At 45.6% G+C, this 14,924-nt stretch overlaps 1 protein-coding gene across 4 annotated transcripts in view; it reads left to right on the top strand.

Moving 5' to 3' along the window:
* myo5aa (myosin VAa) overlaps nucleotides 1-14,924 on the top strand; it is a 239,045-nt gene that overhangs the window by 165,521 nt on the left and 58,600 nt on the right. For all 4 annotated transcript variants that reach the window (XM_085968661.1, XM_085968658.1, XM_085968660.1 and 1 more), the window contains 3 exons: nucleotides 6,193-6,279; nucleotides 6,465-6,573; nucleotides 14,552-14,763. In XM_085968661.1, coding sequence (XP_085824787.1) covers nucleotides 6,193-6,279; nucleotides 6,465-6,573; nucleotides 14,552-14,763 — 408 coding nt within the window. The remainder of the gene's footprint in view (nucleotides 1-6,192; nucleotides 6,280-6,464; nucleotides 6,574-14,551; nucleotides 14,764-14,924) is intronic.

Genomic DNA, 14,924 nt, shown 5'->3' with positions numbered 1-14,924 from the left:
TTCTGACGAAGGGTCCCCGACTCAAAACGTTGACTCTCTCTCCTCGATGCTGCCTGACCTGCTGAGTGTTTCCAGCATTTTCTGTTGTTGTTTCAGATTTCCAGCATCCGCAGTATTTTGCTATTGTAACAATTTCATGACCTTGTGGCCCTTTCTCTAAAGTCATCTATAAAACTTGGATATTTTTTTAAGATTGAAATTTTCACTTAAAGGAGCTGTATATATTTTTTTATTAAGCACACTTTTATTAATTTGTTCTCGGGATATGGGCAATGCCGGCAAAGCCACATTTATGGCCCTCTGATCATGCGTCATTGTGAAAGATTATTTTTTAATCTCCACACATTATACATTTATGGCTCTCTGATCATGCATCATTATGGCTGCTCTGAGGAGGTGGTGGCTCTTTCTCTTGAACCAGTGGTGATGGTGCCTCCACGGTGGTGGTAGGAAGTTCCAAGATCTTGACCCAGCGATAATTTTCTATCTGCTCTCATTCTTGCTGAGGGGTAAAGTTGTTTTCTTTGTGCACTCTATGTATTTTGAAGCGTTGTGGAACCAATCCCCCCAGCTGATTTCCTCCCCTCCATCGGCCCTGCAATCAGAGCGTGATGGCCATGACAATTGGTGTGTCTGTCTCCGTAGCACAAGCATCTGGGAAACGGGAGCAGGATCCAGGTGGGTGGGGATGTGCAGTTCCTTCAGCCCACCCTCACTGAAAATGGGGAGGAGGCAGGGGTTAGTGGCTAAAGACCCTTCACTTGTAACATGTCAAACCAAAGATTGCTGGTTGAACCACAACAATAATGTACGTGTGTGAAATCCAGCTTCTTTAAATATTCCCAGTAACCATTTATAAAAATAGTTTACAGTCGATTTTCTTTTCTCTGAAACCTCGTCCATTGCAATCACCTACAGTGGCAGATTGCTTGATAATCTTTGGGGATCAGTGAGTATTTATACAGAACTTTCCCGTAGGAAATTGAATGGGCAAAGTAGAGTTCACGATAGGCCAGATTGTACATAGCCTGTGGATGGAGCGAGTTTGTTGAGCTTAGAGTCATAGGAGGAAAAATTTGGTTGGTTAGCGCCTTAAGAGGGCGCTACTGTGGCGCAAAGCAACTAGCGCCCGTGCACGGCAATGTTTGCGCCGCTCAGGAAATTGATTAGACATTTTGCGGCAGCGCTAAACACTACCGCCACGATCTCCTGCGTCCGCAGATCGTGACGTCAGCCGAAGGTGCAATGCCCCGGTAGCGCCTCGGACCGGATATTGAGTGGCGCCCCCTGACTTACTGCCTGCCGCTAGCAACGACAGGTTGAGGGAAGGGACTGGGGGAGCGCTATTTAAAGGCGACCGCTTCCTGCCTTTTTTTGTCTGCAAAATTTTTTCACCACACATTTTGAGTGAGAGAGAGACTGCAGGAGATATTCAAAGCTGTGTTGAGGAGTTTTGGGTACTGAGCAGCACTTTGCAGGTTCTCTTTTATTTGATCTTCCTTGCATCGATTTAGAAGAGACTATGGGGGCTGCACTCTGAGCTCTTTCCCTGGGCCTCTCCATTGTTCTTTCCAACAGATTTGAAGTACAGATCTCTCCAGGCCTAGATTCAAGGCTGCAATGAGCAGAGTGTGGATGGAGAGCAAGATCAACCCAATCCCCTTTAAGAACTGGCCAGCGCCAGTGTGTCTGTGTTCCATTGCTGACTGACATCACATGAGCTTCGCCAGCGCTCTGAAGTAGCGCCTCGCTCCTCGGCCTTTGCGCCTTAAGACAGGTGTGCAGCGCCTGATTTAGTGTTCCAATCACTCCAGGGGGCGGTAAAAGCCAAGTTTGCAGTCGGAGGCAATAATTAGTGCCAGGCGCTAAACTTTGCGCACGGCCGATAATCGCGCCCCAAGCGGGCCGATACTGAATTTCTCCCCCACAGAGTCATAGAGTTATACAGCACAGAAAGAGGCCCTTTGGCCCATCGTGCCTACGCCGGCCATCAAGTCCTGCCTATTCTAATCCCATTTTCCAGCACTTGGTCCGTAGCCTTGTATGCTATGGCGTTTCAAGTGCTCCTCTAAATGCTTCTTGAATGTTGTGAGGGTTCCTGCCTCTACCACCCTTTCAGGCAGTGAGTTCCAGATTCCAACCACCCTCTGGGTGAAAAAGTTTTCCCTCAAATCCCCTCTAAACCTCCTGCCCCTTACCTTGAAACTGTGCCCCCTGGTTATTGACCCCTCTACTAAGGGGAAAAGTTCCTTTCTATCTACCCTATCTATGCCCCTCATAATTTTGTACACCTCAATCAGGTCCCCCCCTCAGCCTTCTCTGCTCTAAGGAAAACAACCCCAGCCTGTCCAGTCTCTCTTCATAGCTGAAGCGCTCTAGCCCAGGTAACATCCTGGTGAATCTCCTCTGCACCCTCTCCAAAGCAATCACATCCTTCCTATAGTGTGGCAACCAGAACTGCACACAGTATTCCAGCTGTGGCCGAACTAGCGTTTTGTACAGCTCCATCATAACCTCCCTGCTCTTGCCTTCATTAGCCAAGGCATAGAATATAAGTACAGGAAACTCTCGGTTTACCGGCACCCAAACAACCGGAAATCTCGGTTAACCGGCAAAATTCAGGAGTAGGTTCAGTTAAGTTTTTCTTCATATTAGTGGCCGTTTCTTGATTCTTGGCTGTGTAATCGGGGGTTCCTGCACTTGTTGCTAAGCAACAGGGACGCTTGGTCTGTGGCCGGGCTTCTTGCACCTGTTGCTAAGCAACAGGGAAGCCTGGATTTGTGGCTGTGTACGGAGCTCTCGTACCTTTTAACTATAACTCTCTGTAATCCGGACTTTTTGATAAACCGGCACCACGCCGGTCCCGTCGGTGCCGGATAAAAAAGAGTTTCCTGTACCCCATATGCCTTCTTAACCACCTTATCCACCTGTCCTGCTGCCTTCAGGGATCTATGAAAAGCTTGAGTGGCTTTTCCTCATTCTGTGCTGCCTATACTCTTAAATGTACAATACATAATTAGGAAATGATAGTTCCTGTAGTTAAAATGTATAATGTGCAGGGATTAAACAATAATCTTTCACAATGACGCATGATCAGAGGAAATTCGTCATCGTGAAGATTTCTTCAACTCTGTTTCTGAACTGAGTTCTGTCTCCCTCTTCTTGTGCTATGATCCCCTGAAAAGTCTGGCAGACGTGCTGTATTTTCAGATTGGAAAACTACGGGGAATTCAAATCAGCTGGTTGTGAGGCGGGGTAACGGTTTGATTCAGATTGGCCTGATTTGCAGCCTGTTAAAAGCACCAGAGGCTATTTTTATTGTCTAATAGCTGTGCAGTTAACCATTTTGTCCCATTTTTAAGAACAAATTTGCATTGTGAGCAGTTGTAAAGCTGGTACCGAACCTGAATAAACAGCCGCTGTGTAAGTGGGGCGACAGGTCGTCAACGAAGCAGCCGTTCTGTTTTAAACCCAAGTTTTAAGCGAATCGTTCAATGGAGAGACGAGGTCAACAGTTTCTCGATAGTTGACCTGTGATGTTGGATTCACAGTGGGAATAGCTGGATTCCCAGTCTGTCTGTTCGTTGAGTGGGGATTTACAAATGACAAGTAAATCATGAAGATCATTCTCGTGAAAAGGGCTGGGTGTGTTTTAAGGACAGTTTGCAGTCTGATCTTCTGCCAAATCACTGGGACTGTCAGATTTACTTTAAGTTTCCTAAAATTATTGTAACCCGTTACAATATTAATTGATGAATTCAGCTAAGCTCCCTGACTTCTTGGGGTCTGTGTAGCATATCAAAAGGTCACAGTGCTATTCACGAATGGTATAGCCTACCCCTCTTAATTCAAAGCACCAAAATTCAAAGTCTGTTAATTCAATATTTTTAGCACTAAATTTCCACTTTGCTGTATTATTTGCATTGCTTAATTCAAATTGTTGGACAATTCATTTTTTATAGTGCAAAAATTACTGAATTATCAGGAGGAAACTGTAGTTGGGGTATTCCATTGATGTGCTCCTCCTTATCCAACATAAATGTCAAGGGTAATACAAGAAGATGCTGGAAATCTGAAATAAAAACAGAAAATGCTGGAGATACTCAGCAGGTCAGGCAGCATCTGTGAAGAGAGAAACAGAGTTAACGTTTCGTCTGACGAAAGGTCATTGACCTGAAACGTTAACTCTGTTTCTCTCTTCACAGATGCTGCCTGACCTGCTGAGATTCTCCAGCATTTTCTGTTTTTATAAATGTGAAGGGATTGCACTGTGGGAAGCGGGCAGTGCAGAATCTATTCAGGGTTGTCCATTCGTGGAATTGTTCCTACTGCAGAGGGAACAGAGAACATGTAATGACTGACATGGCCAGGTGGTGTGGGCTGCAGTGCTTTGGGCTGTTGCTGTTTAATGTCCCAATGCCCATTCCTCTCCAGAGGTGAAGGAAGAGCTTCAAGCTATGTGACTCATTTCAGATCAGGCGGGAATGTGAATGATTCTCTTTTTTTATATGTCTCCGTGATAGTTTTATAAATTTCACTGGAGAGTTTTTGAGCTCCATTAAAGCACCATTTAAAAGGAAGATTAATTGAAGACTTTCACTCTTGAAATCTGCACATAGATCAGTTTCTCTATTAAAAGGTTAAACAAGAGACCAAACTCCAAATGATTAACCCTTGTAACCCTGTTTATATGGTTGGATGTTGACAAATGAAAGAAAGTGGTTTGCATTTTGGATCAGGCTTTCTATAAACTGGATAAAGATAGCCAGTTTAACAAAGGTTTCATCAATCCACCAGGAATTTAATCTTCAAAAAAAAAGACAACAGTTGGCATTAATGTGATTAGACGTAAAAACGGGCAGGATTTTCATTGGGCCATGGAGGCGCGATTGGAGACGTGTGGGGGGTTAAAATCCCGAAATCAAGGGGCACGAACCCATCCCGCCCCCAACCCGCCTCCATGCCAGTTTCAAAGGAGGAGGGTACCCGACCCGCACTGGGACCCGCCTCCCCGAGGCGGGAAGGTGATTAGTGCCAATTAACTGCCTGTTAACAGGCAGTTTTTAGCCTAATCCCTATTTTCATTCTTGAAGTGTGGGATTCCCGACGGCTCCAAACCACGCCAAGTTAGCGAGGCGGGCCGTCGGGCTGAAGGGCTTGGAGGGGTCGAGATGTCCGGTGTTCAGGTGAGTGATGGGTGCAGGAGTGCAGAGGTAAGTGTGTTTAAAGAAGTTTTACTTACCTTTACAGCCTTCCTTCCTTCAGGTCTCGGGAGTCCCTCATCTCACCGGCACAGAAAGCAGAATGGCCGCGATCTGTCAAAAATTGCAGCATTCAACTTTCTGTTCCAGAGAGATCTCTAAATCAGCCTGAGAGGAAGGAATTAATTTAGAGTACAGATTGTCAGTGTTTGACAGCTTCAAACAGCTGTGAAACGCTGATATTTAATCTGTCAAAAGGTCTTGACAGATGAAATAGCAATCTGTGACGTCACCTGTTGCCGGGTGGCCTTAATTGGCCTGCTGAGCCCGCTGGGCGGGCTCAACAAGGTCAATCAAGTGAAAATCGCGTGGGTTGGCCACAACTCGATGGAGGCGGTACTACAACCCCGAAAGTTGTAGTCCCGCCTCCTCAATGAAAATCCAGCCCCATCTGTCTGCAGTTTGCACTTGATCATCTGTGTAGTGATGAGCAAGACCATGACTGGAACAAAGCAGGGACCAATGTTGGCTCCATAGTAAACAATGCTGCCACTTTAGAGTGGATTATGTTTACTGTCTAGGTCTGAAGTGTATTCTTTTGATTATTGTATTCTTTCACTGCAGTAATTGGGGTTACAAACTGAATTAACAACATTATCCATCTCAACATTTTCACCCTTGCTCAATTGACTCTCAAAGCAGGAGAGAAGGAGATGAGTGATGAGCTCACTGTATGATTGTGACTGTAAAGAGAATGGAACCTTGGGCCCAAGTATTGTCCTTTTACCGACTTTGGGCCAGTTCAGAAACCTTCTAGTTGAAGCCTAGAGCTGAAAACCCTTCTAGTTGGTGCTAAAATTATCCGCAGGTCTTTTAATTGTCTGTTTCTGAAATTTGAATTCCTTCAGTTTAGAGTCTGGCTGGGCTAGTTCATCTGATCATTTTGTATCTCTGGCTATAACATTAACTTGACCTAAATGTGCCTCCATAGGTTCGATCCAAAACGAGCAGTGCAACAGCTTCGAGCTTGTGGTGTGCTAGAAACCATTAGGATAAGTGCTGCAGGCTTCCCATCAAGGTAGTGCCAACCATCCAGAGGAAAACTGGAAATCCCATTGTTTCGTCATGTGAGGTGGTATTAGACCAGCTTTGTTTTGAGTCATTTTTTAGTTCCGGTTTATGTTCATGTTTTGCGCATGGTGCATTTTTACTATGAACTTGGTTGAAAATCTGCTTTGATTCATTGAGTTTTTGGATTTTCAGGTGGACGTATCAAGAATTCTTCAACCGCTATCGTGTCCTGATGAAGCAAAAAGATGTCCTCAGTGACAAAAAGCTGACGTGCAGGAATGTCCTGGAAAAGTTAATAAAGGTGACCGTCTGAATCATGCAGACTTAGCATTGCTCTTTTCCTAAAAAGTTTAATGCAGGCTTAATGTTTTCATTGATGTGCCGTAATGGTCAATCATAACGTTTTGGGCAGAAGAGTATTGGTCTGTCTAGCCTACCCTTCTAACTGGCTCATCTGCTTCCTTACTGTTCCCAGTTTTCAATTTCCACAGGAAAAGGAACACTTCGCTGCCCTCCATTTTTCCCAAATGTGCCGACTCATGCTGGGGCCGGTAGCCCTCTGGAACCTTGTCCAAGTGCCTATTCTTCTAATGTGACCATATACACGATTACATCAACAACTTGCATTTATATCGTGCTTTTAAGATAGAAAAGCATCTGAAGGTGCTTCACGGAGGCATAATAAGAAAAAAAAATCAGCCAAAGGAGGAGATATTCGGAAGGGTGAACAAAAGTTCGTCAAGGAGGTGGCTTTCAAGGAGGATCTTAAAGAAGCAGAGGGTGGTTGAGGAAGGGAATTCCACGCATGGGGCCTAGGTAGCTGAAGACACGGACGGTCACCAATGGTGGGGGATGCTCAACAGACTGGATTAAAAACAATGGAGAGCTTTGGGCATGTAGGCTGGAGGAGGTTATAGAGACTGGGAGGGGAGAGGTCATGAAGAGATTTAAACACGAGTATGAGAATTTAAAATTTGAGGTGTTGGGGACCAATGTAGGTTAGCGAGGATAGGGGCGGTGGGCGAGCGGGACTTGGTGAGATGTAGGATACGGGCAGCAGAGTTTTGGATGAGCTGAAGTTTACAGAGGGAGGAGGATGGAGAGTATTGGAACAGTCGAGATTGGAAGCGAAAAAGTCATGGATGAGAGTTTCTGCAGCAGATGGACTGAGGTAGGGGCAGAGATGGTAGATATTATGGTGGTAGAAGTATGCGATGTTCGTGATGGAGAGGATTCTGGGACTACCCTTGCTTGGTTCGACTCTTACCTATCCGATCATAACCAGAGCATCTCGAGCAATAACTTCTCTTCCCATCTCCACACCATTACCACCGGAGTCACCTAGGGGCTCTCCTTGGCTTCCTCATCTACGTGCTGCCCCTTGACAAAATCACGCTTAGATATGGGGTCAGCTTCCACATAAAGGCTGATGGCTATTGGCTTCTTGCAGGCTGAACTGTTCGCAATCTCAGCGTCCTATTTGACCCTGAGCTAAGCTTTCGACCCCATATCCTCCATACCTTCTACCATAACGTAGTCTGCCTCTGCCCCTACATCAGTCCAACGGTTGCCGAATCCCTAATTCATGCCATTGCTACATCCAGACACAACTACAGGAAACTTTCTGATATCCGGCACTGACGGGACCGAGCTGGTGCCGTACCATCAAAAGTGCCGGACATACCAGCGTTAATGTTGAAACATATGGAACTGAAAAGCTCCGTGTGAATCAACAAACCCTGTTGCTTAGCAACAGCTTCAAAACAGTCGGCTGCAGCTGCAAGCGTCTCTAGCTGAAGCTGTTGCTATAGCTACAGACCTTGCAGTGCCTGACTGGGGGAAAAAAAAAGCAACGAGAACTAAAAAAAAACTTACAGAAAACGGCTCCTGATTTTTGCCGTTAGATCGAGTATTCCGGACATATAACCTCCGGATAAACCAAAGTTTCCTGTATTGAGCCTGACTAGAATCTGTAAACTTATCCAAAACTCAGCTGCCCATATTGTATCCTGCTCTACTTCCTGCTTGCCCATCACCTCTGTCCTTGCTGACCTCTGGTGGCTCTCGCTCCTCCAATGCTTCCAAACTAAAATTCTTATCCCTGTGTTTATATCCCATCATGGCCGTGCCTCTTCCTATCTTTGCAACCGCCTGCCACCCCATCTCCCCGAACTCTGCGTTGCTCTGGCCTTTTGTACATCCCTCCCTCCTTTGGTGGCCCACTGTTGGTGGCTGTGCCTTCAGATGTCTAAGCCTCAAGCTCTGGGATTCCCTGCCTAACCTCCTCCACCTCCCTCTCCTCTTTGTAATACCCACTTCTCTGACAGCCTTCCTGATATCTTTGGTCGGGTGTCCATTTTTCTCTGATTATGCCTGTATGAAGCCACTTGGGATGTTTTTCTTCATTAAAGGCACCATATAAATGCAAGTTGTTGTTGATGATGTGGGGTCAGAAGCTCAACTTAGGGTCAGATAGGGTGCTATGGTTGTAAGCAGCCTGTTCAGCCTGGGACAGCAGCCAGGGAGGGGATGGAATAGGTGACAAGGATTTGAAGTTTGTGGTAGGAGACAAAGTCAAAGGGCTGGATTTTATCAATGGAGGCGTGACTCCCACTTTTGGGATTGTAGTCCCGCCTCCATCGAGTTGTGGCCAACCCACTCGATTTTCACTTGATTGACCTTGTTGAGCCGCCCACTGGGCTCAGCAGGCCAATTAAGGGCCACCCGGCACAGGGTGACGTCACAGATTGACATTTCATCTGTCAAGAGCTTTTGACAGATGAAATATCAGCGTTTGACAGCTCTTTGAAGCTGTCAAACACTGACAATCTGTACTCCAAGTTAATTCCTTCCTCTCGGGCTGATTTAGAGATCTCTCCAGAACAGAAAGCAGAGGCTGCAGATTTTGACAGCTCCCGGCCATTCTGCTTTCTGTGCCGGTGAGATGAGGGACTCCCGAGACCTGAAGGAAGGAAGCCTGCATTGGTAAGTAAAGATAAGTAACACTTTACACGCACCAAACACACTTACCTCTGCACTCATGCACCCATCACTCACCTGAACACCGGACATCTCGAACCCTCCAAGCCCTTCAGCCCGACGGTCCACCTCGCTAACTTGGCGTGGTTTGGAGCCGTCGGGCAGCCCACACTTCAGGGATAAAAAATAGGGATTAGACCAAAAACTGCCTGTTAACTACCTGTTAACAGGCAGTTAATTGGCACTAATCCCCTTTCCGCCTCGGGGAGGCGGCTCCCAGCACAGGTTGGGTACCCGCCTCCTGGGAAACGGGCATGGAGGCGGGATGGGTTCATGCCTCCCCGATTTTGCGATTTTAACACCCCACACACCTCCATTCCCGCCTCCACGGCCCTGGGAAATTCTAGCCCAATGGCTTTGGTCTTCCCAATATTTAACTGAGAATTTGCAGCTCATCTAAGATTGGATGTCGGACAAGCAATCTGACAACACTGATGCAGTGAAGGGGTTGTGAGGTGGAAAGGTTGAGCTGTGTGAAGTCAGAGTATTAGCGCTGAAATTCATTGTGCTGGGGGTGAGGGAAAGAGGGGAGGGAGCTGGCCCACAGCTGAGCACAATCCTGTCCTTAAACACATGTTTTTAACAAGTCAATGGAAAGCAAACTGTACTGACAACCCAGACTGATTTCTACATTCCCAGTGCCTAGCCCCGTGATGTGGAGATTAATTGTACTGCAACACCACCGAGATAATAATCAAGGAGAATGCTACTAGAATTCCTTTGATATAAAATAAGCATCTAGTATAGTCTGAGATGCCACTACATGTACTTGCTGCTGCCCTTGCTCTGCTGTGAACACTTTGTTACGTAGTTTTAGCATGGGGGGATTGTACTCCATTCCAATGCTTTTATTAGTGTAAGATTTGGATCACAGGTCGCACACAGATTTCCCAAAGGGTCTTAGGAGTTGTAAGGCTTTTTATTAGAGAGCTGCAGTTTAAGCATAATCAGATACTACTACATGCGATTGAAATAGATATAGTAGACATACAACCCGTGACAGATGACCCCACGACGGAACAAAATGACCGAACGAACGTCTGATGGACGGACGGACGTCGATGAATGTTGACGGATATCTTTGTCTGCAACAACGGTCTCTCCTCGAGCTGTTGGAGGTGTTAGGCTGTCAGCCAGCATGGGATCCACCTCAGAGGTCGAGCCTGATCAGAGTGTTAAACTGAAGCTAGCATTTCATCCACTCCAAGGAAGCCCTTCCTCTAACAGCTAGTTTCTCTCTCTCTCTGTTGCCCATTTTAAAAATCTTATTTCAGTGGGCTGGGATCACAGATGTCCATCATTTTCCACCCACCTCATGACTTTTATTACCAGGGCAAAGGTACCCCCTGACCATCTTATTCCCTGAGCTGGAGTTCAGTTATATTTTATCTTTTGTGTTAATTGTTTTATTCTGGTTAAGAATGTTTTGCTTATTCGGCTGGCTGGTTCCCTGCTGTCTCCCTTATCAGTCTTGCTATGTCTGTTTGGGAGGCCTGCTTGTGCTTGTGTTGACCTAAGGCCTCGCTCTCTTCTTAGCTGATGTGATTGGAATTCTTTCTGGGTGATCAGTCAGTGGGTCAGCAGATGTATTTCCTACAGAATCATTAAACACTTTATAACTTGCAGCTTTCTTGAGGATTGAATGTTTCTTACATTAGTAATTGTGAAATACACAGTCTGACCAAAATAATACTGCCGACAGTGTCACTGAGTGCCATTGGTTCTTTTACACTGAGAAGCCTCGGTGAACGGTCATAACGCAGGACTCTGGTAAGGTTGTCACTAATTGCCGGAAACACAGATTCTAATTGCTCTGGCAATCTGACTAAAGCAGTCAATCAGTGAGTGATGATAAAGGTCTGTGCTGAAGTTTATAAAAGATGCTCATTAGACATCCTGTGTGGATTGAGGACAATCTGTGGATAATTTCAGTTCAAGTGAATGGGCAGACTGTATTTACGCCTGTTCCTGTAAACTGGTTTCAGTCTCGAGTGTGTAACACTGGTTTAAATTCAGGAAGAAGTGGAAATATTTTTCAAATTGTACGAGTGGATCTTTCATAGTAAATTGGGGGCTGTTTTAGAAGGGAAGAAGCATTCTTCAACAGCACCTCCCGAACCCGTGACCTCCACCGTCTAGAAGGTCAAGGGCAGCAGATGCATGGGAACACACTCCCCTCCGAGTCTCACACCATCCTGACTTGGGAATATATCGCCGTTCCTTCATCGTCACTGGGTTAAAATCCTGGAACTCCCTACCTAACAGCACTGTGGAAGTACCTTCACCACACGGACTGCAGCGGTTCAAGAAGGCGGCTCACCACCACCTTCTCGAGGGCAATTAGGGATGGGCAATAAATGCAGGCCTTGCCAACAACGCCCACATCCCAGGAACGAATTAAAAAAAAAAAAGTGTGCTGCTAAGGGGTACAGAAACATAGAAGATAGGAGCAGGAGTAGGCCATTCGGCCCCTCGAGCCTGCTCCGCCATTCAATGAGATCATGGCTGATCATCCAAATTCAGTACCCTGTCCCTGCCTTCTCCCCATATCCCTTGATCCCTTTAGCCTTAAGAAATATATCCAACTCCTTCTTGAATATATTTAATGAATTGGCCTCCACTGCCTTCTGTGGTAGGGAATTCCATAGATTCACCACTCTCTGGGTGAAGAAATTCCTCCTCATCTCGGTCCTAAATAGCTTACCCCTTATCCTTAGACTGTGACCCCTGGTTCTGGACTCCCCCGCCATCGGGAGCATCCTTCCTGCATCTAGTCTGTCCAGTCCTGTTAGAATTTTATAAGTTTCAATGAGATCCCCTCTCATTCTTCTAAACTCCAGCTGTGTGTAACCCATCCTGTCCCTTTAAGATCATGAAGTCTAGTTGCTGTAACATTCTCAGAAGGACCTGATGCAGTACTCTACAATAGGATGCAGGTACAGCAAGTAATTAGAAAGGTTAATGGAATGTTGACCTTTATTGCAAGGGGTATGGAGTATAAAAGTAGGGAAGTTTTGATGCAACTTTACAGGGTGCTGGTGAGACCGCACCTGGAGTACTGCGTACAGTTTTGGTCTCCATATTTAAGGAGGCAGTGCAGAGAAGCTTTTATAAGGTTGATTCCTGGGATGAAGGGGTTGACGTATGATGAAAGGTTGAGCAGGTTAGGCCTACACTCATTGGAGTTTAGAAGAATGAGAGGTGATCTTATTGAAACATATAAGATTCTGAGGGGGATTAACAGGGTGGATGCTGAGAGGATGTTTCCCCTCGTAGGGGAATCTAGAACTAGGGGGCATAGTTTCAGAATAAGGGGTCGTCCATTTAAAATGGAGATGAGGAATTTCTTCTCTGAGGGTCGTGAATCTTTGGAATTCTCTATCCCAGAGAGCTGTGGAGTCTGAGTCATTGAATATATTCAAGGCGGAGATAGACAGGGCTGTCGAGGGTTATGGGGAACGGGCAGGAGAGTGGAGTTGAGGCCAAGATCAGATCAGCCATCATCTTATTGAATGGCGGAGCAGGCTCAAGGGGCCAATTGGCCGACTCCTGCTCCTGTTTCTTATGTTTTTAATATTTTTGTGCAAGTTCTCTCTTTAAACTGTCAAAAGCTTTTCGTATAGCGTGCATTTCCTGCAAGTGTCACTGTTACTTCCTGTAACACTTTCAGACCATATAATTACACTGCATGTTGTCCAATCTTAATGTTTTCAAATGTTAATTTAATTTGTAAGTAGTCAAGTTCTGCCTTTTTAATATGGGTAAGTGTCAGTGCTCGTGGTTTGAAGGTACTCAGTGAAAGGAAATGTAACATTTGTATTAAAAGGAATTTGAAGAATTGGTTTAGTACAAATTGTATTCCACAACCACAGGAGATTGTGTGAATAAATACTGACCTTAACGAGTAGTATCGATAAATCAGTGACAATAAAACCATCTCACTGAAATAAATGTTCAACCTACTGTTTAGTTCAGATCTTTAAAATGACTTGTTCCACATAAATAGATTGTCGCGCTGACAGCCTGACTGTAAACATAATGGCCCAGATATTCCGATCGCAGGCCTCCTGCGGGCGGAGGCCTGCGATCTGGAAAAATCTACGCCCTTACCTGAGGGATCCCGGGATGCACACGCTTCCGCTCCTGGGCCTCTCCAAACTCCAAGTGCGCAGGGCCCACGTATCCCAGGGGCGCAGGTAGTTCGCAGCGTCCCTGGGATCACGTGGGCCATGGGGAGCCAATCAAAGAAGGGAATCTCCATTCATACATTTGACAGGAAGACCTGTCAAATATATGAATGGAGATCATCCCCAAAACATAGTAAAACTTTAAATAAGTTTTAAAAAATCTCATTTTTAAAATGACTTGAAATTACAAATAAATTAACTATTTTAAACAAAACTTTACATTTTTGAAAAAAATAATTAAAGTTTTGCTTTTACAGGGGCAAGAATTGTAAGGGTTTTCTGCGGGCAGAGAGTCTCCAAAAAGCGGAACTATCCACCCGCAGAGGCCCTTCTCCAGGGCAGCCGAAGGATCAGTCAAGAGTTTTCTTGACAGATCGGAAATGCCGGTTTCCAGCGCATGCGCTGTGCATGCCTGAAACCGGCATTCCCGATGTCCCTACGGGTGGGTACACAGCGCGTACACACCCATAGGGATCGGAATATCCGGCCCAATTGATAGGGCAATGCATTTGTAAAGATAAATAATGTTTCTTTTATTAAATCATGTGAACATTTACAACTTTCAGTCCTTTATCTGTGTTTATGAATCCATCTCGTATGAATATCTTCATCAAGAGCTGGGTTCGGTGCGCGGTTTGTGAATTTAACCACACTTCTGTTTCTGACGTATCCTCAGTATTTTGGCTGGAGACAGAGTTAGTCCTCGATTTTTATTTGGCCAGGAACTGATTCGGACCTGGAATTAAAGTGTTTATCCCCCAAAATCGGGAAAAGTCATACAACTTTGTGGGATTAGTCAGTTTAATTCGAGAGCAGTCTGGATATCCCGCAGGAGTTCAATCTCGTCAACTCCCACCCAGTCAGGCTATAGGAATTTTGATGCTGATTAATTTAGGTCATATTTATATCTGAATTTCCAGTTGGTCAGATATGAGATTGTCACACCGAGAGCCAGATTCATTTGTTCCAGGGTAAAGTGTCCTCTCTTTTTTGGGTGGGGGGAGTACAATCCCATCTCTGTTGCACTATTCTAATTTTGTGCTTGTGGTATAGGACCAGGACAAGTACCAGTTTGGTAAAACAAAGATTTTCTTTCGTGCTGGGCAAGTGGCCTACCTGGAGAAGCTGCGGGCAGACAAGCTCAGAGCCGCCTGCATCAGGATCCAAAAAACCATCCGGAGCTGGCTCCAGCGCAAGAAGTACCTGCGCATGCGAAAGGCTGCGATTACTATTCAGAGATACGTGCGGGGCTATCAAGCCAGATGGTACGATGCTTTTCAAATCAACAAATTACCCCTTAATGTGAACCCACATTGGTGTGCTGGAACATTGCACTGCACCTTGGAGAGGGACGGCAGGAGTTTGTGAGGCCTCACATGTGGGAACCATGTTCTCATCTGAGCTGCCAATGAGAAGTTGGAGTGTG

The sequence above is a fragment of the Somniosus microcephalus genome, chromosome 27 (genome assembly GCF_052327205.1).
Source record: "Somniosus microcephalus isolate GS21.2 chromosome 27, FLI_Smic_1.0, whole genome shotgun sequence".
NCBI classification, from domain to species: domain Eukaryota; kingdom Metazoa; phylum Chordata; class Chondrichthyes; order Squaliformes; family Somniosidae; genus Somniosus; species Somniosus microcephalus.
This window is presented reverse-complemented; position numbering and strand designations above follow the sequence as displayed.